Source organism: Pinus tabuliformis, chromosome 3_2, assembly GCF_031772625.1.
Source record: "Pinus tabuliformis cultivar Carrire ecotype Pingquan chromosome 3_2, CPIR1, whole genome shotgun sequence".
Lineage (NCBI taxonomy): Eukaryota > Viridiplantae > Streptophyta > Pinopsida > Pinales > Pinaceae > Pinus > Pinus tabuliformis.
The window spans coordinates 754,643,772-754,664,723 of record NC_142302.1 but is presented as its reverse complement, the minus strand read 5'-3'; the positions used below and the strand labels follow the sequence as shown (position 1 = coordinate 754,664,723).

Here is a 20,952-nt window from a genome sequence, read left to right as displayed (position 1 = left end):
TCCATTGTTGAGAGATAACAGTTCATGGCTGGACTATAATATGCAAGAAGGGTCGTTGTTCAAAAGAGGGAAGTTGTGTATTCCGAAATGTTCTATGAGAGAGAACTTAATCCAGGAAAAGCATAATGGAGGTTTAGCCGGGCATTTTGGCATAGACAAGACCTTGGATCAGTTGAGCCACTTTTACTATTGGCCGAAGATGCGTAGAGATGTACAGAGGTTTGTGACTAGATGTAAAGTGTGTTAGCTTGCAAAGGGACACAACCAGAACACATGGTTGTATACGCCCTTACCTATTCCGAACAGACCATGGGACTCAATCAATTTAGACTTTGTCTTAGGTCTGTCGAAGACATAATGGGGATTCGATTCCATCATGGTGGTGGTGGATCTTTTCACCAAAATGGCACATTTCATTCCCTGCAGAAAAACCAGTGATGCCACACATGTAACACATTCGTTCTTCACAGAGAGTCAGATTACATGGCTTGCCGAAGTCTATTATTTCAGACCGAGACGTCAAGTTTACAGGTCATTTTTGGCGGACCTTATGGAAAAAATTAGACACCAAATTGAACTTCAGCTCAGCGTATCATCCGTAGACCGACGGCCAAACCGAAGTGGTGAACCAAAGTCTGGGAAATCTATTAAGGAGTTTGGTTGGAGAAAATTTTCAACAGTGGGATCATGTGCTTGCACAAGCGGAATTTTCTTATAACAATTCACCCAACAGAAGCACGGGCAATAGTCCTTTCCAGATCCTATACGGAATGCACCCATGTGGAGTACATGAGTTGCGAGATTTGGTTCAGTTGGAGCACAAGAGTGTTGATGGTGAAGATTTTGCAAAGGCAATCAACGATCTTCATGAACAAATGAAATTAAAATTACAAGACATGAGCCAAAGATACAAATAGAAAGCAGATTTGAAAAGTCGAGAGGTACAATTCCATGTAGGAGACCTAGTATTAGCACACCTACGCAAGGAGAGGTTTCCTAAAGGCGAATACAACAAGTTAAAATGGAAGAAAATTGGGCCTTGCAGGATTCTTCGAAAGTTTTTTGCGAACGCTTATGAATTGAAGTTACCCCCAGGGATGGGAATTTCACCTATTTTGAATGTGGCAGAACTGTACCCATACATTGCGGCAAATGAAGAAGACAGTTTGGAAAGATGAACACGGGACACCCAGAATGAGAACGACTCGTGGATTAAACAGATGCCCCCAGCAAAGCCTTTAGAGATCGAACAGATCCTAGACACCCAGGTGGCCAGACAGACTCGAAGGAAAGAATATTTGCGGTACCTAGTCAAGTGGAAGGGCCATCCTATTGAAGATAGTTCTTGGTTAGATGTTGGCCAGATTCAAAGCATCAGGTACTCTATTGAAGAGCTCATGGACAGGAGCCATGAGTTTAATTTACCCCGGGAGCCTGATGCAAGAGCATCCGACTGAAAAGGCGATAGCTGGGAAATGTTTTTTATTTTGCTGGAAAGAAAGAAAAACATTTTGAGTTTCTGTTTTATTTTGTTTTATTTAAATTAAGGCTGACTCAGCCATTGTTCTTTAAAAATTAGGCAAGCAAGTCAAGATAGGATTAGTTAAGAGCATGTTTAAAGAAACTATTAGATAACTGAAAGGTAACTGAGGAACAGTTCCTCAACTGTAAAGAAACTGCTAGTAATGCATTGAAAAAGAAAAACCAAAGCCTGATTGAGGGGCTGCCATCTAGAGAGAAGAGAGGACTCAGGATTTGTAATTTACAATTGTCTTGAATATCTATAAAAGCAAATGAATCTAGAACTTGTCATTACGAAAGCAGGATAGTTTTTTGTTTTCTTGTGCAAAAATGTTTCAGACATTGTATTGAAAACAAAACAGTGAAATAACTCATTAAAAAGCCGAATGGCATCGACAAGAATCTTGTGACAGAAGGCATCTCAGACCAGGAACCAGATAAAGGCAAAGCCAGCATAGACAATACATTTTTCTTTCCTCGACAAAAAAAAAACAGGGACTTCTATATTCAACATTCAAGCATTCCTATACATCCATTTCATTTCCCATTTAACAGTTCATTGTACAAATTATATAGCCCAAAAAAACCGCGGAGGGTTCGGAAACCCATGAAAACCAAAAACTACAATTCATAGGCCCAGTGAAACAGTGAGGGCATGAAAACCCCTAAAACTATACTTATACTAGTCAAACAACGAGGGCATGAGAACCTCTGAAACCACACACATACACGAAGGAAGCGAAACCCTAAGGGTTATACCCAACTAAAGACAAAGTGAGCAAAAGAAAGATACAGCCACGAAAAAACCCTACCCAGGTTTTCCCTAAGCCTGCAAAAACTCTCAGGGACGAAGACGTGGAACAACGTTCCCTTAAAATGACCTGCTGATGCAGGAGCATTCAACCCAAGAGAAAATCATTGTAATTAAGTAGACATAGGGGGTCAAGCATTTTTAGGAAGTTGGATTCCTAAGTGATGAATAAATGTAATAGTAGGGTTTTGAGTGCATAGAATAGGAATAAATTAGATGTGTGAGATATCTTGTAAATACTCTCGAATAAGAGGGTCATGAGTGGACAATAATGACAAAAGAGTCTAAAGTCAATTAGGACTCTTTAAGAATTCCATGATTCGAGGAACTAGAGGGAGAGCTTGTAGGAATTTAATGAATTAGAAGTGGACATAGAGGTAGAGTACATCTAGGAGTCGGTTCAATAGATTTAGGAGTCAAACCAGGATGAGTTCAATAGAACTCACCGGCATATATGTAAGCCCATGGGCAGAGTCAAAGAAGAGGCCATGATATTGGAGAACAGGTACGTGAGAGACAGAGTTTCAACATGTATCAATTGTTCATATTTATATATACAGTGAGTTATTTTGAAACTGTGTATATGTGTGGAATAAGTATGAAATGATTGTTTTATGCATGAATTCGTAGGCTCTGTAATAGTGGTTGCAGATAGAATTCTAAAGAACGCACATAGGAGCAGAACGATTCAGAGGAATCATAAATGGGTCATTGAATCCAATTGAGGAAGCAGAGTGAAGTTCTGGAGAGTTAGCGAATTGAGGATTCGCTTACGAGTTAAGCTCAGAGAAGTTGAGTTGTGGAAGCAAAAAGAATGAACCCTTTGAAGACACCTAAAGAAGAACCCGAACCATAGAGAAACATTGAAGAAAACAATGTAAATTCTAAGTAAAAAGAACGAACGAAGGAGTGAAGAGTGATGCACAGGTACCGTTAGATCTGGGAGATCAACGATTGGGATCAAATCAGAACTAGAAAATTGCATCGCAATCACCCAAAGGGGGGAATGGACTTTGGCCCAAAAAAAGTGCGATATGTGATTTGGTAGCAGACTCGAACCATTATCAAACGCAACCGATAATCTTATCGGCTCCAAAATACATATCGGATCGTAGGTTTAAGGTGAAAGAGTCAAGCGCAAGGATCAAGCGATACGCCGATAGCGATAAAGCGCCAATCGGTAATCGACGATCAGAGGTGTCGTTAATCAGAAGCCAAGCGATCTGAGCAGCGCTGTAGAATGGTCGGAAGGCGCGAACTCGATGGATCTATAGTGGAAAGTGTATAACATTTTAGATTCGATAGATGTGTTCGGAGCGGATTTCCTGTGCATTTCTATATTGCGTTAAAGTTATATATTAACGTTCTGATAGTCGCATATCGGAGGAAAAGGGGCGATGAAAGCATATATGTAATATGACCCGGGGAGCACCCAATTGTGATCAGCGATAAAAGCAAACCTCGAAAGATGTGCAGAGGCCGTACCAAGGTGGAAAGGTATGTTTGCGAGCATTTTTCTTTGTAAAAGGGTTTCAAGGGAAATAACGCCTATAAAAAATATTATGCGTTAAATATATATTAACCAAAGGTTAAGAAGGAAAGTTATATATATGCGAGATTAAGGGGTTATATAAAAGTTTTAAAGGGTTTTTAAAGTCCCGATAAGTGAGAATTAATGGGAGGCTTTAACGAAAGTTTAAATAAAGGTTGTGAAGAGGTAGAAACTACCAATAGGAGGTTTAGGCGGGGTGATTGAATTCCAATAAAAAAGCACTGGTGGAAGAAGGGCTTTAACCGGTAGAGGTTGAAAATTTGATTCCTTTAAGAGTTAAATACCTAGGAGAGATGTGTTTATGCATTTATATGTATACTGTGGATATGTGCGGGGGTAACCCTGCGTCATTAGTGGTATTAGAGCCAGGTTTGTAATCAGAGCAGAATTAAAGTTGAAACAATTGGTTAAAACAGAACAAAGAAATTCTATGAGAAAGAATTGAGAACAGAATATGTGTTACGGTGTTTATGCAGGCAAGAGGAAGGATCAGATTCTAATCTGACTGAAGAAAACACAAAGAGGTGATGTGTAGCAGAACTTGCAGATGCAAGAGACAGAGGAAAATCCATACAAAGTACAGGTGGAATGGTGAAACAAGATCACGCTGAGATCTTGAAGGTGAGATAATATGTTCTGTTTTAAATTGAGAATGTGTGTTTATATACTAATGCACAGGTGACAGCAAGAGACGCTGTGAGAGAAGAACCAAATGTGTTCTTGAAAACAGAGTAAGGAAAATACTCTAATGGAAAAGTGGCAGTGAACCTGAAGAATCCAACAAGAGATTGGACATAGAGGACATCTGAAGTGTTCTCAAGAAAGAGTGAGAGATTGCAGAAGCCTAGAAGGAGTAAAGGTGTTGCTCAAGAGGAGATTCCAGACAGAAGGACCTATGCTTACCAAAAGACTAAGTGAGGAGAGCTTAGTGAGAAGCTCATGAAGAAAGAGGAGAATAAAATAACTGCTGATAGTCATAGTAGAGGTTCAGAGAGGAGTCACAACAGAAGAAAGATGAAGAAAGAGGATGGCAAGGCAAATGGCAAGAGGATGAGTCAAAAAGAAATTGACCAGGATATTGCAAAGTTAAAAGAACAAGTCAGTGCATTAAGGAGGATACTAGAAGAAAGCCAGAGAATAGGTTGGGTCTTGATGAAGAAACCAGTAAAATGGCATGAAATACAGAGAAGGCTACAACAAAAGCAAGTAAAGTGGCTAAAGGGAAAACTCAAAGAAGCTGAATTAGAAATAGAAATGGAAGAGTACATTTGTGAACCAGAACAGGGAGAAATTCTTGGAGAAAGTGAAGATGAAGACTTGAAGACTGAAACTTCAAGTGAGGCCAAAGGGTCACATGGTTTTAAAACTGACAATTTGTGTATGTTTGCAAGTGAAACATGTAAAAAAGGTCAATTTGCTAATATTGTCATAAAAGAGAAAAAAACAAGCAGAATCTAAATTCTGTTCTGAAAAAAGATGAGATAGATAAGTCTCATATACAGTTGGAGAAAGATACCAAGCAACCAAGTGAAGGGCTTGAAAAGATTGAAGAAGAGATCATCAAACAATTTCTAAGTCATAAAGAGAACTTAGAACAACAAGGAGATATGATCGTTGAAACATTAAGTGGGACCATAGGGTCTTATGTTTTTAAAATTGATAGTTTGTATGTGGATGCAAGACAAATGTAGGAGAATGTTAATGCAGATGGTGAGACAAGGATAACTCTTGGGAAAGATAAATAGCAAGAGACTAAAGGCAAACTTAAAGAAGAAACTATGTTAGCTAAAAACATAGTAAAGGATCATCAATTCACCATGATGATAAACACAGTGGAAATAACCATGGAAACTATTGAGACAGACAGTAAGGAAGAAGGACATCTATTGAAGGATGTTAAGAAGGAAGAAGTCTATAAAAACGACTTAGCAAAGGGAAAAAGGACATCTGACAATTTATCAGTAACAAAGGAAAGTATGGAGAATTGTGTGCAATTTCCAAAATCTACTCCAATTGAAATTGTTGAGTTATATAGAAAATTAGATTTTCAAATAAGGGAGTTGGAAAGACAAAGGATAGATGTTCAAGACAGATTGTTGAAAAAGGAAAACAAAAACATTGTCATGAATGACAATCATAAGGAAAAGGAGATGGATATGGAAGTTCAACATATTGACACTGCAAAAGGAGTTCACTACGATGGACAAGAGGAGGAAAACATCATTAGGGCAGATGGTGTGGAAGAGAGACTAATGGACAGTCTCATGAATTCTTTTGAAAGTTCAAATCCACACACTGATGCGCTGACAGAGGAGAAAGAAACATTGCAGCGAGTTGAATTGTTGCCAAAGGAAGATAAGGCACAGAAGCCTTGTGTTTTTTATTTTAACAAGTGTTTTATGAGTGCAGGTTTTGTTGCAGGTATTGAAGAAGATTTGGAACAAATGAGCAGCCAAATAAAGATGAGAGAAGAAAATTTTGTGGATGAATTCAATCCATGGAAAATAAATGCTAAATCACTGGAGAGAGTGCTGGAAAGTCATGATTCAATCATAAAAGAGAGTAAAGATGATAGGGAGGCAATCAGTATAGTCAACATAGCAAGCAAGGCAAAAGTTGGAGTAAACAAAGCAAAAGTTGGAGCAAGCAGAACAAAAGAAGAAGAAAAAGTAAACCAGCAGCGACAAAGAAAAAGTAACCAATAACAGTTTAAAGAATTAGTGGACAACAACAACAACTTGAAACAAAAAGAAGAAAGCAGAAATATGAAGCAGAACATGGACCAGTCCAAAGATGTACTAGAGACAGAGATTGAAGAAATGTGACAACTGATGATGAAGCAGTCAAAATGGAGGAAAATGGTAGCAGCAGAAAGAAATATCAATCAGAACTTGAATCTGATTGACAAGAAGAAGAAAAGGGAGCAAAAGATAGCAGAAGTGCTGCAGCAGCAAAGGTATAAGGCATTTGCGCAGTTACAACACAAAGTATGAGATTCAAGAAGACAAAGATCAGAAGACACATGATCAGGAGATCATGATTATTTTCTACTTTGGGAGTCTGATGCAGGAGCATTCAACCCAAGAGAAAATCATTGTAATTAAATAGACATAGGGGGTCATGCATTTTTAGGGAGTTGGATTCCTAAGTGATGAATAAATGTAATACTAGGCTTTTGAATGCATAGAATAAGAATAAATTAGATGTGTGAGATATCTTGTAAATACTATCGAATAAGAGGGACATGAGTGGACAATAATGACAAAAGAGTCTAAAGTCAATTAGGACTCTTTAAGCATTCCATGATTCGAGGAACTAGAGAGAGAGATTTTAGGAATTTAATGAATTAGAAGTGGACATAGAGGATAGAGTACATCTAGGAGTCAGTTCAATAGATCTAGGAGTCAAACCAGGATGAGTTCAACAGAACTCACTGGCATATATGTAAGCCCACAGGCAGAGTCAAAGAAGATGCCACAATATTGAAGAACAGGCCTGTGAGAGACAAAGAGTCTCAACATGTATCAATTGTTCATATTTATATATACAGTGAGTTATTTCGGGACTGTGTATATGTGTGGATAAGTATGAAATGATTGTTTTATGCGTGAATTCGTAGGCTCTGTAACAATGGTTGCGGGAAAATTCTGAAGAACGCATAGAGGAGCAGAATGATTCAGATGAATCATAAATGGGTCATTGAATCCAATTGAAGAAGCAGAGTGAAGTTATGGAGAGTTAGCAAAGTGAGGATTCGCTTAGGAGTTAAGCTCAAAGAAGTTGAGAGGTGGAAGCGGAAGAATGAACCCTTTGAAGAAACCTAAAGAAGAACTCGAACCATGGAGAAACGTTGAAAAAAACAACGTAAATTCTAAGTAAAAGGAACGAGCAGAGGAGTAAAGAGTGATGCAAAGGAACCGTTAGATCTGGGATATCAACGGCTGAGATCGAATCGGAACTAGAAAATCGCATCACAATCACCCAAAGGGAGGAATGGACTTTGGCCCAAAGAAAGTGCGATATGCAATTTGGTAGCGGCCCCGAACTATTATCAAACACAACTGATAATCTTATCAGTTCCAAAATACATATTGGATCGGAGGTTTAAGGCGGAAGAGTCAAGCGCAAGGATCAAGCGATATGCCAATAGCGATAAAGCGCCAATCGACGATCGGCGATCGAAGGTGTCGGTAATCGGAGGTTGGGCGATCTAAGCAGCGTTGTAGAATGGTCAGAAGGCGCGGACCCGATGGATCTATAGTGGCAAGTGTATAACATTTGAGATCCAATAGATGTGTTCGCAACGGATTTCCTGTGTATTTCTATATTGCATTAAAGCTATATATTAACGTTTCGATAGTCGCATATCGGAGGAGAAGGGGCGATGAAGGCATATATGTAATATGACCCGGGGAGCACCCGATTGCGATCAGCAATAAAAGCGAACCTCGAAGGACGTGTAGACGCTATACCAAGGCGAAAAGGTATGTATTGCGGGCAATTCGCTTTGTAAAAGGGTTTTAAGGAAAATAACACCAATAAAGAAAATTATGCCTTAAATATATATTAACCAAAGGTTAAGAGGGAAGGTTATATATATGCGGGCTTAAGGGGTTATATAAAGATTTTGAAGGGTTTTTAAAGTCTCGATAAGTGAGAATTAATGGAAGGCTTTAACGAAAGTTTAAATAAAGGTTGTGAAGAGGTAGAAACTCCTGATAGGAGGTTTGGGCGAGGTGATTGAGTTCCAATAAAAAGGAACTGGTGGAAAAAAGCCTTAATCAGTGGAGGTTGAAAATTTGACTCCTTTAAGAGTTAAATACCTGGGACAAATGTGTTTATGCATTTATATGCATACTATGGGTATGTGCGGGGGTAACCCTGCGTCACCTGCACACCACCACAAAACATGGCAGTAGTTAAGTAGGGCCACGAGACCAACAATACAGTAAAACAGATAACCAAGAAAGGAGTGAGGATTTACCTGGAGAAGGATATGCATACTATGGGTATGTGCGGGGGTAACCCTGCGTCCCCTGCGCACCACCACAAAACAGGGCAACAGTTAAGTAGGGCCACGAGACCAACAATACAGTGAAACAGATAACCAAGAAAGGAGTGAGGATATACCTGGAGAAGGTCTAACTCCGCGACAGAGGACGAGAGCCGAGACTCGCAACAAAGGGTTTATCCCAACAAAAATGCCATGAGAGAATTTTGCTTGCTCACTAAGGAGCCAGAGAGTTAGAGACTTAAAAACAAAAGGAGGAAATGAAACCGGAACAAGAAAATTACCTGAGAACAAATTCGTTGAGCCGTCCAGTGTAGTAGCAAGGCAAGAACCTGTGTTTACATAGAGCCAAATCATCACCAAACCCAACATCAAGAAAACAAACCTCGCAAACAAAGTAGAGACAAAGTATGAGCTGGGTGACAGAGATGAATCGACTTGTAGGTGGAAAATCGACCTGAAAACCTCCAAGAACCAGCGAGGCAAACCACCACAAGGAGCAAGCGAAGGCACAACGCTAATAAACCACCACAAGGAACAAGCAAGGCACAACGCTTACCAACCATCACAAGAACCAAGCAAAAGCACAGTGCACCCACAGAGTCTATCAAAACACAGCAATGCAAGAATGAATTCCAAATACCCTCGGCAAGTGTGATAAACCGTGTTTGCAAACCTAAAGCCAGTATGAAGGGCAGGCCGAAAAACATAAATCTGATTAAAACCTCACACCAAGACCCTGCCACTGTTTAATTCGAAAAACGATAAGAGTTAAACGGTTGCTACTACGTGTCCCTCCTCGGGATCGCCACCACCCCAACCCCGAGTAGCCTGAAGTCAGGGCTCTAAGCTTTGTTGACTGTGTTTGCATGAGGATGTAAGACCCTGACTAGTCAGAGGTTGGCCCCAAGTTCTTTTGACAACATTAAGAGGGGATTAACCCTGACTCTAGACCAATTCCCTGGAGAAGGAAGAGTTAAGTTTCGTTGCCAATATGTACTATTGCCAATATGATCCACGATCATTAAGTGTCGTTGCCAATATGTACTATTGAAACACGATCTTCTCTTTAAAATGTTTGCATGAGGATGTAAGACCCTGACTAGTCAGAGGTTGGCCCCAAGTTCTTTTGACAACATTAAGAGGGGATTAACCCCGACTCTAGACCAATTGCCTCGAGAAGGAAGAGTTAAGTGTCGTTGCCAATATGTACTATTGCCAATATGATCCACGATCATTAAGTGTCGTTGCCAATATGTACTATTGAAACACGATCTTCTCTTTAAAAATTGATCCTAAACATCCATATAAAAGCAATGCAATTTCACACCTTAATTTTCCTACGTCTGTACTACTTGTTTGAGAAATTTGCCAATATGATCCACGATCATTGTCATTGCCAATATGTACTATTGAAACACGATCTTCTCTTTAAAAATGATCCTAAACATCCATATACAGCGATGCAATTTCACACTTTAATTTTCCTACATATGTACTATTTGTTTGAGAAATTTCATTTGCTTCCAGAGAAACTATGTACTCTATGCGTGTAGTACGTCTGATTTTCTTGGCAACAAGGAGAAATTTGCCATTTTCAACAGGCAAGGCTACAAACACCACATCGTAGGCATTTAATAAGAAAGAATTCCATAGAAATTGTAAAAAAAATCCTTAATTGATTACACAAATAGGATTGTTAAGTAATTAATCATTTCCACATTTGAAAAATGTAGTAAATAGCTAGTCATGTCCAGATTTCATTCAACTTCACCAAACTCTAGCAGCATGTATGCATCTAATTATTAAACAAGCACTGAAATGGTACACATAATGGACAGACAGATGATTCAAGTGCACAAAATAAACTCGTGTCACTGACGAATGATCAAAGAGGAAGAAATAGAAGTATATAAATTAAATGATTTCCATGTATAGAGAAAAACTGCAAAATATAAAACACTCCAAACTTAAATTAATTTGATTGAAGTTGTCAAGTTTCTGCTCTCTGTAAAGGAAGACAGCAAGTGGACAAGAAAACGTACAGATTGCACCACAACAAATCGAGTTTCTGCAGTAAGTGGCCCGAGTGGTTAATTGGGTGTAGCTCTAGTGGCTGGGAGGAAAGTTCAAATCCCTCTTTGTCACATGATTTTCTCTCTTCGTGAGCTTTCATCCCTAAAGAATTCAGTTTACCTTGGGTACCATCCTCAGAATAAAGGGAGGTCCCTGGTAGGATTCACGGGGAAATGCATTACATGGAAAGAAAAAAATTACTGCAACCCAAGGTGTGGGCTGCATGCAGTGCAACTCAAATGACAACTTGGGAGGCATAGTAATCCAAGGAAATAGAGTGCAAAGTTGAAATGGTAGGCATAGTAGTCCAGTGGAGACTGGAAGTTAAATGTTAAATTCTGCAAACTTACTTAATTTAATACACCTATTCCACGTGTCAATTGCAACTTGACACCAAATCCTAATTTCATAGCATCCAGATTCCACCCAGTGGAGATTGGAAGTTAAATGTTAAATTCTGCAAACTTACTTAATTTAATACACCTATTCCACGTGTCAATTGCAACTTGACACAAAATCCTAATTTCATAGCATCCAGATTCTACTTAGAAAGTGAATAAGGGATTTATTATTAATCACAAATCGGTTCTGGTTTGAAATTAAAACTCAAAAAGTTGATTCACTCTTAATATATGTTTTTTCCTGTAGAGGGCCTGGATCAGTGCATAACATAGCAGTTCAGAGAGTGAATCTCGAAGTGAACCCAAGTTGTTGCTGACTAGGAATGTGGAATAGGCTTACAGTCACCACAAGATCTAGTTTTCTTGCTGACTAAAAGAATGGAATACGACTCATGCTCACTTCTTCCAATTTGGTCCTTGATCCAGATTAGGTGGGAATAGTTAATAAGAGAAATGACCATCCTGTTAAAGATCGCATGGAACATTTGGGACTCATGCTAATCATCTCAATTAGGTCTTATGTAGGAGGGTTGGGTTTATATTTTCATGGGGGAGGCATCCACAACATTTCCCAGACCCACTTGAGGATGGGGGAAACATCCCTTTTTTCTCAAGGATGTCCCTGGGACAACAGGTGATGTGGCATTCTCCTTCCACGCCCTCCCATTCCAGAGACATTTGGGGGCCATTCCCAGCATGACCAAGAAATCCCAGAGATCTATAAAGTTCAAACATATGTTGAAGCTACCAACTAATCTGGTGTCCACTGTAGCAACCTGCTCAACAAATAGATATGCCATCCATGCGAACATATCCCAGTAATCTAATAGCATAAACAGATCAACAACATGTAGAATATGCAACTTACTTCTTCCACTGGAGTTATTATACAGGCACCTTAGGCTTTTTAGATCTACTCTGGTTATCCCATCCTCTGCTTCGACAACTGTTGCCTTTGCAAGGAGCTGACAAAACATTTTTCACCAGGATGGGTAGTTTTAAGTTTTAACCAATTTTAATGGTTGTTAAAAGTTTGGGAAGGAGGAACATTAATTCATGGGAACAATACCATGACAGTTGAGTTACACAGCTGAAGACAACATCCAATGAAACATGACAAGGTGATATTCCCTTAGATTTTGCAAGTCAATTGCTCAAAGTACATAATTGTATTGTTCTTAACAACACCAGAATCTGCTTTTTCTGCTCAAACTATTGAGACAGAATCGAAACATATTAGAGATCATTAAGTCCCCAACCCATGATTTTCATTTCCAATTTCAGTAGTGCAGGATTCTAGGTTTGTGCCCATTAAATTCTCTGTTAAAAATTTTATTTTCATACTTACATATTAATTTTCTGCTGGTTAGCAGCTCACAAAACATCTATTTTTATGGTTTTTCCAGCTATAAATGTATGTATACTAAATTTCTGTAACATTTTTCATTCTTTTAGCAGCCGTTACCAAGTCTGGGAAGAAGGGCCTTTATGATTGCAAGTTGTGCAACAGGCATTGAGACAAGATCAGGTGCTTAAAAGAGTTTTTATCCTCCCCACCGAAGTTCAAATTTCACTTACGACATGTTTTCCCTTTGTAGGTGATTGGCTCTGGCAAGGTACCAACAATGTCACACTCACTAAGTGCTTGAGGGTGGGATGTGATGCATCTGAACATTTTGTCAATTGGGTCTAAATTGGTTGGTTAAGAGAAGTTACTATCCTCGCTACCCATGCTCAAATCTTGTTTGTGACATGTTTGCTTCTCATGGGCCAATGGGGCTGACAAGATACCAACAATTTTACTCTCACTTAAGTGCTTGAGGGTGGGACCAGATGTTTGGAAACATTAATCGGTCAGTTCAGTCTAGCTTGGGTGGTTAAGAAGAAATTTTTGTCTTCCCCGCCCAATTTCAAATTCCACTTGTGACATATTTGCCCCTCGTGGGCCAATTGTGGCTGGCAAGGTACCAGCAATCTCACTCACTTAAATGTTGAGAATAGAGATCTGTTAACATTTTATAGCCCAGAGGGCTAGCTCAACTGGATGTTGCCAATGTTGATGGGCATTTGGCCAGTTCCATGCCAACAAGTGGCTTGTTGGAATCCCTCTAAGTGCGGCCCACTAGTCTAACCGATTGAATAACTAGGGATACCATTCACAAATGTGGGAAAGCATCTATTGGATTTTCCCATGAGATTTTCTTTGGAAAATAAAAGTTGTGGAATAAGGACTAACTTTGCATATTCTAACATTTCTTAATGCACAACAATATACTTTGTACGAAACCGAGGAAATATAGATATAGAATAATAAAATATAATGGGCTTTCTAAAATCTACATGCAACACTGTTGATATGGGAATCTACTAACAAAAATATTACAGTACCTGCAAAATATAATATTTTGTACATTTACCTTTTTGAACTAAGCGGAGGAGAAAAAGATATTGCTGCGATAATGTTTTGTTCATAATAATTTATTGTCATGTTACCATTGCTTCACAAGGGTGACAAATAGACAAAAGAATGGCCAAATATCTACTTTTACGTACAATATTACATAAAAATATTTTTGTGATATTATTTAATGAAAGTAGTTGGAGCCATTAGGTCTTATTCTAGCAATTTGACAAGCATTTTATAATATATTGTATTTTCTATTTGTCATTTGAAATTGTTCAATATGTTCATTGATTATGTTTATACTTTATTGTTTGCATTTTAAGAATTTTTTTGTTTCAAGCCTTTATATATTTAATTCTCTACTGGTCTCCAAAGTAATAATTAGAGAGTTTATTTTATATTAAATAATTTTATGTTGTTCATTCCCCCTGTACACTGGGAATTGTGGGGTACCTCTCAACCATCTCCAAACCTTGTCCCGTTCCCTTATCCTCAAAACTGGTTGAAACATATGTTGTGGTCAAATCTGAAAAAAGTAAAGCAGGAAAACGTCTTAGGTGCAAAGTTTGGGGGAATTCTGGAAATTTGTTATATATTGGTCTTGACCAGGACAAAATCTTGAGACTGCAGTGACCAGTACCTCATCCCATGCCATTGATACATCAGGGGGCAAGGTGTATGGGATGCAACTGTTCTTCCACCAGCTAAAACAACATCCACAATTGGGCCCTGAAACCAAAGAATTTAACGTTGGTTAACCAGACTAAGCAGAGGCAACGAGCAACTCCCACAGATAAACAAGGTGCATGTGTCCTTGTCATATCTATTTACTTTTTATATAATCATTCGGGTCTATACAGTGTGGCTAAGTGAAATGCCTTAGTGGCTTAGGAGAATGTGACCTAGTAAGTATTTTCAACTCGCTAACCCATTTCAAAATAATTCACCACAAGTTTGAGCTCTACGATTTCACAATTGAAAACTGAATGAATAAAATATTGACCAACACACTCCAAGGTATTGTTTCATCACCAAGATATTTGTTAATGAATAATGCAACCCAAAGAAATCCTGCACGCCCACACATCAATTCATATGCCATACCAAAACCCCCATCCTCTGACCCCATTGAAAGTGCCCTCTCCTGTGCTATCTGTTGAAATTTGAAAGAAAGAAAAAATGTTACATAATGTTTATCAATTACCTTTCCTTTTTGCACTCTCCATAGCTTTCACATTTTAAGAAGTGATGGTAACAACACAGAAAATGGAATTCTTTTTAGATTATCAAATCTTTAACAATAAATAGGATTAACACAAATAAAGCCTGCTTGTTGCCATAAACAAAATTAGATACAACACTCAAAATTCTCATGAAGACACAAATAAAAAACTGAAAACATAAATATATACCCATAAAGACAGAAATAAGAAACAGATAATATTAAAACATAAATTTATACATATTGTTGTGGCATTTTGAACATAACTTGAGTCTTTGAAATCAATAAAGGCATAACAAACTCTCGTATCCTGTAAAAGTACAATCAGACATAATCTGTACAATCAGACAATCTGGCTCAACTCATATTGCTGAACAATCAGAGAGAATGAAAGCAATTATTCTACTAGACAAGTCGCCATACAAAACTTTAAGAAGAGACAAATAGAGAGACAATGTCAGTCCCCACCTTCCGGTTAACCACACTGACCCCTCCGGCTCTAATTTTCCCAAAATTTTTAAAGTCCATTTCTAATTCAGAAGAGGTGACAATAGAAGAAATATTCCTTATGTATATCGATATTCCATCACTTGAGGAATAACAAAAGCAATAACGGGTAAACAGAACATGAGTAAAACATTTAATGAGTTTAGAGTTTATTTAGTGAAGATTAAAAATAACAAATTTTGCTCAACCTAACTCTAAGTTATGTAGAGCTACATATAAAAATAACAAACCTTCATTTTCAGAGCCAACAATGTCATCATACCCATTGGGATGGACTTCGTCAACTACCATTGAACCTAAAGGCAATTGAGGCGGATGTTGTTGTGTGTCTTGTGGTGCACGCTGTCGTTCCAAAACTACAACAACAACCTTATTTTTAGGTGTTTGATAAGATTGTGTAGCGGTAGAAGGCCCCTTAGCAACCCGAAGCTTTGAAGTTAAACACTTTCACACAATCAGAAAATGCTGAGAAGTTAGAATCTCTAAAACACTACAAACTCATTGTAATCAGATATATTAATTACAAATTTACAGTAGAACAAATGGAACTTCAATAATAAGAGAAAATCGATATTAATTTCCACATGTACAATGGAGGCATAAGTGTGCTTGGGAGCATCCCCTAAAGGTTCTTCAACTGCAGCAGGAGATGAATCAACTTCAAAAGTTGTTACAACTAAAGATGTTACCACTCAGACTCCAATTGGGTTTTAATCCAATTTATCTTCAATGATAGGTATTTCGTGTGGCTCAGAAACTTCATAGTCAGCAATAGCTTCAATTTCATGAGGAGAAGCAGTTGTAAATTCTCTTTTCATTTAACAGCAATGGGAGAAGATGATTCCAGTGCTGCAATATGAGAATCATTATTATGTAGTCATAAATGATAATAATGCCTTAATGTCACTAGATTAACAATATTAATTTAATGAAACATAATTAGTTGGTAATAATGCTACTAAGATCAGACCATCATAACATAAGAACGAGGATATAATGCTACTAAGATCAAACTATTGTCTCAGAAAATGAATATATCTAGTTTGGGAAGAGGTGAAATGGAATTCAGATGGGATTCATGATCACCACCATTTATACCAAGATCAACTTGTTTCTCTACATAAGAATCATCCTCAGAGAATCTAAAAATGTCATTTAGGACATAGCAGCCTTTCGGGAAGAGGTGAAGTGGAATTCAGATGGGATTCATGATCATCACCATTTATACCAAGATCAACTTGTTTCTCTACATAAGAATCATCCTCAGAAAATCTAAAAATGTCATTTAGGACATAGCAGCCTTTCTCCTGAGGGACAAGAAAAAATGTCTGAACAAAATCATTTTTGATATCCCTGTCCTTTCTTTGAATGGAGCCAGTGACCATAACCAATACCCCACCATTCAACGAATCTTGAGCATCTACAGATTTGATTTCAATCACACAACCAATGTAGTTTAAAGACATTACACAGTTATGGATTTCCTGCACAAAAGGCAAGTAAAATAATGATAAGAAATCAATGACCAATGGCCATAGCAAAAATTCAAGACATGTTTTGTTAGTCTTTTAATACACGATTACACGCCAAATCTAGAAGCAAATATTCAGGTAGAAGCCCAATGCTAAATTTGAAGAAGACAATGCAAAAATTGCAAATAATCAATTCATAAAATCTTGGAAATTCTCTGCCTCGAAATGTCTCAATAGGTAAATAAACAAGTACAAAAAGGAGGGAGACATTTCCAGGTATTTCGTATACAGAAAACACTGAAAACAAAAACAATGATTTCAAATAAGAATACAATAAACGCACCCAAAAAACGTGTGGGGCACTTAAAAGCACATGATACAGACTTTAAAAATAACAATAAGTAGATCTTAAAAATCATGTTATTAAAATTGTCATGTTATAAACACCTAAGCTTACCCCTCTTTCTTCAAATAGTTTCATTTTTTATCAGTGCGGATGGTGCAGGAAGCTTTGAAAGTCTTATTTGCAGGGTCTGAATAGAATAGTCGCATTTAATATTTTCCCCTTGTGAAAGGAAACAGTGGGAGAAATCATACCTGCCAGGCCTAGATATACAGTCCCAAACTAGAAATGACAATGTTAGACAAGAGGGTCACAAAAAGTGCAAGGGTTGATGGAAGACATTAAACAAGCATGGTAAGGACAGGGTGTCCAAATGACATGGATGGTTGGATAGATATAATAAAAAAAAACCTTGGTGACATTATTGTGAGGGTTGAGCTATTCAAAAGAGCTTTCTTTTCACTGATTCTCATGGGATGATTTAGTTTAACCATTCAAATTTTCAGTACGGGCTATTAACAGATACAATTGGAAAGGTTGGTCCTCCTAGTAGTACAACGTATACCAGATAACGCGCTGGTTTACCGAGTTATGGTCAACATCATATCCTTGTGTAAAGCAATAAAAGATAGGAAAATTGATCCAACCACGGAGCTAAGCAAGAGTTTAGGACAAATTTGGAAATGCAAGTTTTTGCACTACATTGTTTAGGGCAATGACTGAAAACAACATTGCATTACGAGAGCTTTAATAAATCCAAAATATCAGTGAATGGAAAAGAATTCAGTACCACCATCCCTGTAGCTATTTGTTGCTTGTCTCGGTCCAGCCGATGCATGATGCTTCGATCCGTATAGAATTGGTGTACGAACTCTGGTTGCTGTTGCAGGACATGGTAATACTGCCCCACGAAACAAGTGCCTACCTGCCAATGCCCGACAACAAAACCCCCTATTGCATTTCATTGAAAAATAAAGAAACCTTACCAGAAAGGATAGCTCATCATCGAGCCACTTGACCAAAGACACAAAATCTTCAATGTTAGTGTACATTGCTCTTCTGACTTCCCTTACCAAGGATCGAGCGAATTCACCTTGGGTTCCCACAACTGTTTTTATCTGCATAGCTCAAAATTTGTTTATTGCTTAAGACTTGGAAAATGAACAAAACAAAATTTAGCCTGAAACATCAATGGTTAGTCTGTAATCTACATAAAAAGTACCTAACGAAAACATGGGAAAATTGAAACAGAGATAAATACTTACAACTTGTAAATGTGATGAACGGTTCTCAATTTCTCCAATCATGCTGCCACGCGCATTTTCCTCGTTGTAGCAGCATTTTCTGAAGGTTTGGAAGGGGGCCTAGGTATTTAATGCTCTCCTTTCAACTTTCTCGTGTGTCATTTAAGTCACTTCAGGTTGCTTGGACATTGATGGTGACTTCTGGACCTTACCATGCTCATCTTTTTGAGGAACTGTCTGCCATTTTTCTGAATAATCAACTTGTGCCTATCCTTGAATGCAGGGTACTAATTGCTTAAATCTCCAGAAATCGACAATGATAGACAATGATAGAATCTGGAAAGACACCGCTACACCAGTTGACACAAGAGGCTTGTGTAAATCCTCAAGTTCTAGGAATCTGTCGAATCTAAAGGAGAAACTCTAGAAGGTTTTCTGTCGGTTCCATAACCCTATAATCCCTCGAATTCAACGATCTCTAATGTGAAAGATACCAGGACATGCACAACCCAATGGGCAGAAGGATTATGAGATTGATTTTTGATGATCACACATATAATCGTACACAACGCAACAAAATCGTATAGATATTCATAAATATTTGTACACAACAGCTGACAGCAGCCTGGGGCCTCGTCATGTGGCGACGTGCTGATGTTGTATAAATTTGTTGAAACAATAACTAAAGTTCAACCTAAAGGTTTTTGTACGATTTAAAAAATCCAATGTACGGCCTAAATAATACAAGTCGAGTGATCATAGATGTCACCAACTGCGCAACCAGTGGCATAATAATGCAATTAATATTGACGTAGTCTTTAACGCGACTTTTTGAAAGCCTTTCCGTCGATTTTTTCCGGTCAAAATCCGGCAGTGATTTATTGGAATCCAAGTTTGATAGCTAATTTCTGCACAATGAAACCGTCCCAGGGGTTTTTCAGGGTGCTGAATCCGAATATGCAGTTAAAAAACCATTTTAACTGCAACAAATCATGATTTCATCTCAATTTCTTCCGCCGGATTCTGTCACCGGAATCTCAAAAAGTCGCATTATAGACAACTCCTAATTAATATTTATTACATTAAATGACGATATTCCATTAGATGATGATGATACTTACACAACAAGAAATATCAAATGGCAATATGACATGATAAGTGTTAAGAGAAATTGATCATTACAACGATATTAATGGGAGAGAGGTCATAATGAATATTCTATATAATTATTGTCATTTCTATATAATGGTATAGAAAAATTATATATATGATTGGTCTTTGTTTGTTAATAGTATGTTTTTTTTTATGGAAAAAGTATTATTGGAAGAAAATGGTACAGAAAATTATATATATTATTGCTATGTGTTTGTTAATGGTATGTTTTGTTTTTTTGAGTTGTATTATTATTTATAAAAAATAAGATTATATTTTTACATGTCGAAGCATCTCATAGGTTATTGTTTATCTATAGTTATCAAGTTCACTATTTTCTAAAACTAATTAATTATTCACGCTTTTTTTTAATCATGTGTTGTATAAGAAACTATACCATTAACAAAATAAAAAGATTGAATATTATTTTTTAAATTAATTAATTAAAACAATAATTGTTTTTAGGGTATATTGTTTTTGCTATAAGGTTATATAGAATTATTTAGATAATGTATTATAATTTTAATAGGTTTGTTATTAAATAAATTTGGCAAACAACAATAGAATAAGAAGTAAATTAGGAAGAATTAGAGGCATCAATTTTAATAGGCACATGTCCTATTGGGCTATTATTGGTCGGTTTAGGGCTTGAAGCCACACTATTCTCTATGCACATTATATTGTTATTCATTTCCTTCAAATATAACACAATATAATATAATATCGAAAGAATTTCACACCTCGTGTTATTTTTTGTCAAGCAGGACACGACTAGGAGAAACTTATATGTCGATAAAGGTTTATCATGTACATATATTGGTTTTGTCGACCACGAGTGCACCTCGTGTCTAGCACCCAAGCCTCCACTGTTGCAAGGACTTGAGAATCAAACAGATAGTTGTGTTCATCAATCGAATTAGACTCCACCTCTTGCGGTTGATCTCCAATGGTTTGCAAGATTTGTTCCTTGCCTAATCTAGCATAGACTCAACCCATCAATCTTGTTGATGCACCATAGATGTGACAAAGGAGATAGGGAGTGAACTAGATGACTGGAGAAAGTCGCACAATAGGGTGAGTGAGGCAAAAAAGTGGATTGAAAACAAGGGGTTTGAAAACACAAAGTCATAAACATAGAGCTGCAAATAACATGCAGGGAGACACCTAGTTGAAATAGAATACATATGGACAATGCATCGAAAGGATCACACATAAAGACCAACTTCCAGCTAGAGT

General features: G+C 37.6%; 1 protein-coding gene across 1 annotated transcript; it reads right to left on the bottom strand.

Moving 5' to 3' along the window:
• Nucleotides 1-16,499: 16,499 nt before the first annotated feature.
• On the bottom strand, nucleotides 16,500-19,209 carry LOC149182792 (nuclear transport factor 2-like). Its single transcript, XM_089416953.1, has 4 exons — nucleotides 18,589-19,209; nucleotides 18,394-18,438; nucleotides 18,111-18,245; nucleotides 16,500-16,989 (listed from the first exon to the last, which is right to left on the bottom strand). Exons 1-4 carry the CDS (start codon nucleotides 18,625-18,627, stop codon nucleotides 16,657-16,659), a joined length of 552 nt encoding a protein of 183 aa, XP_089273079.1. The 5' UTR covers nucleotides 18,628-19,209; the 3' UTR covers nucleotides 16,500-16,656.
• Between the last annotated feature and the right edge of the window lie 1,743 nt (nucleotides 19,210-20,952).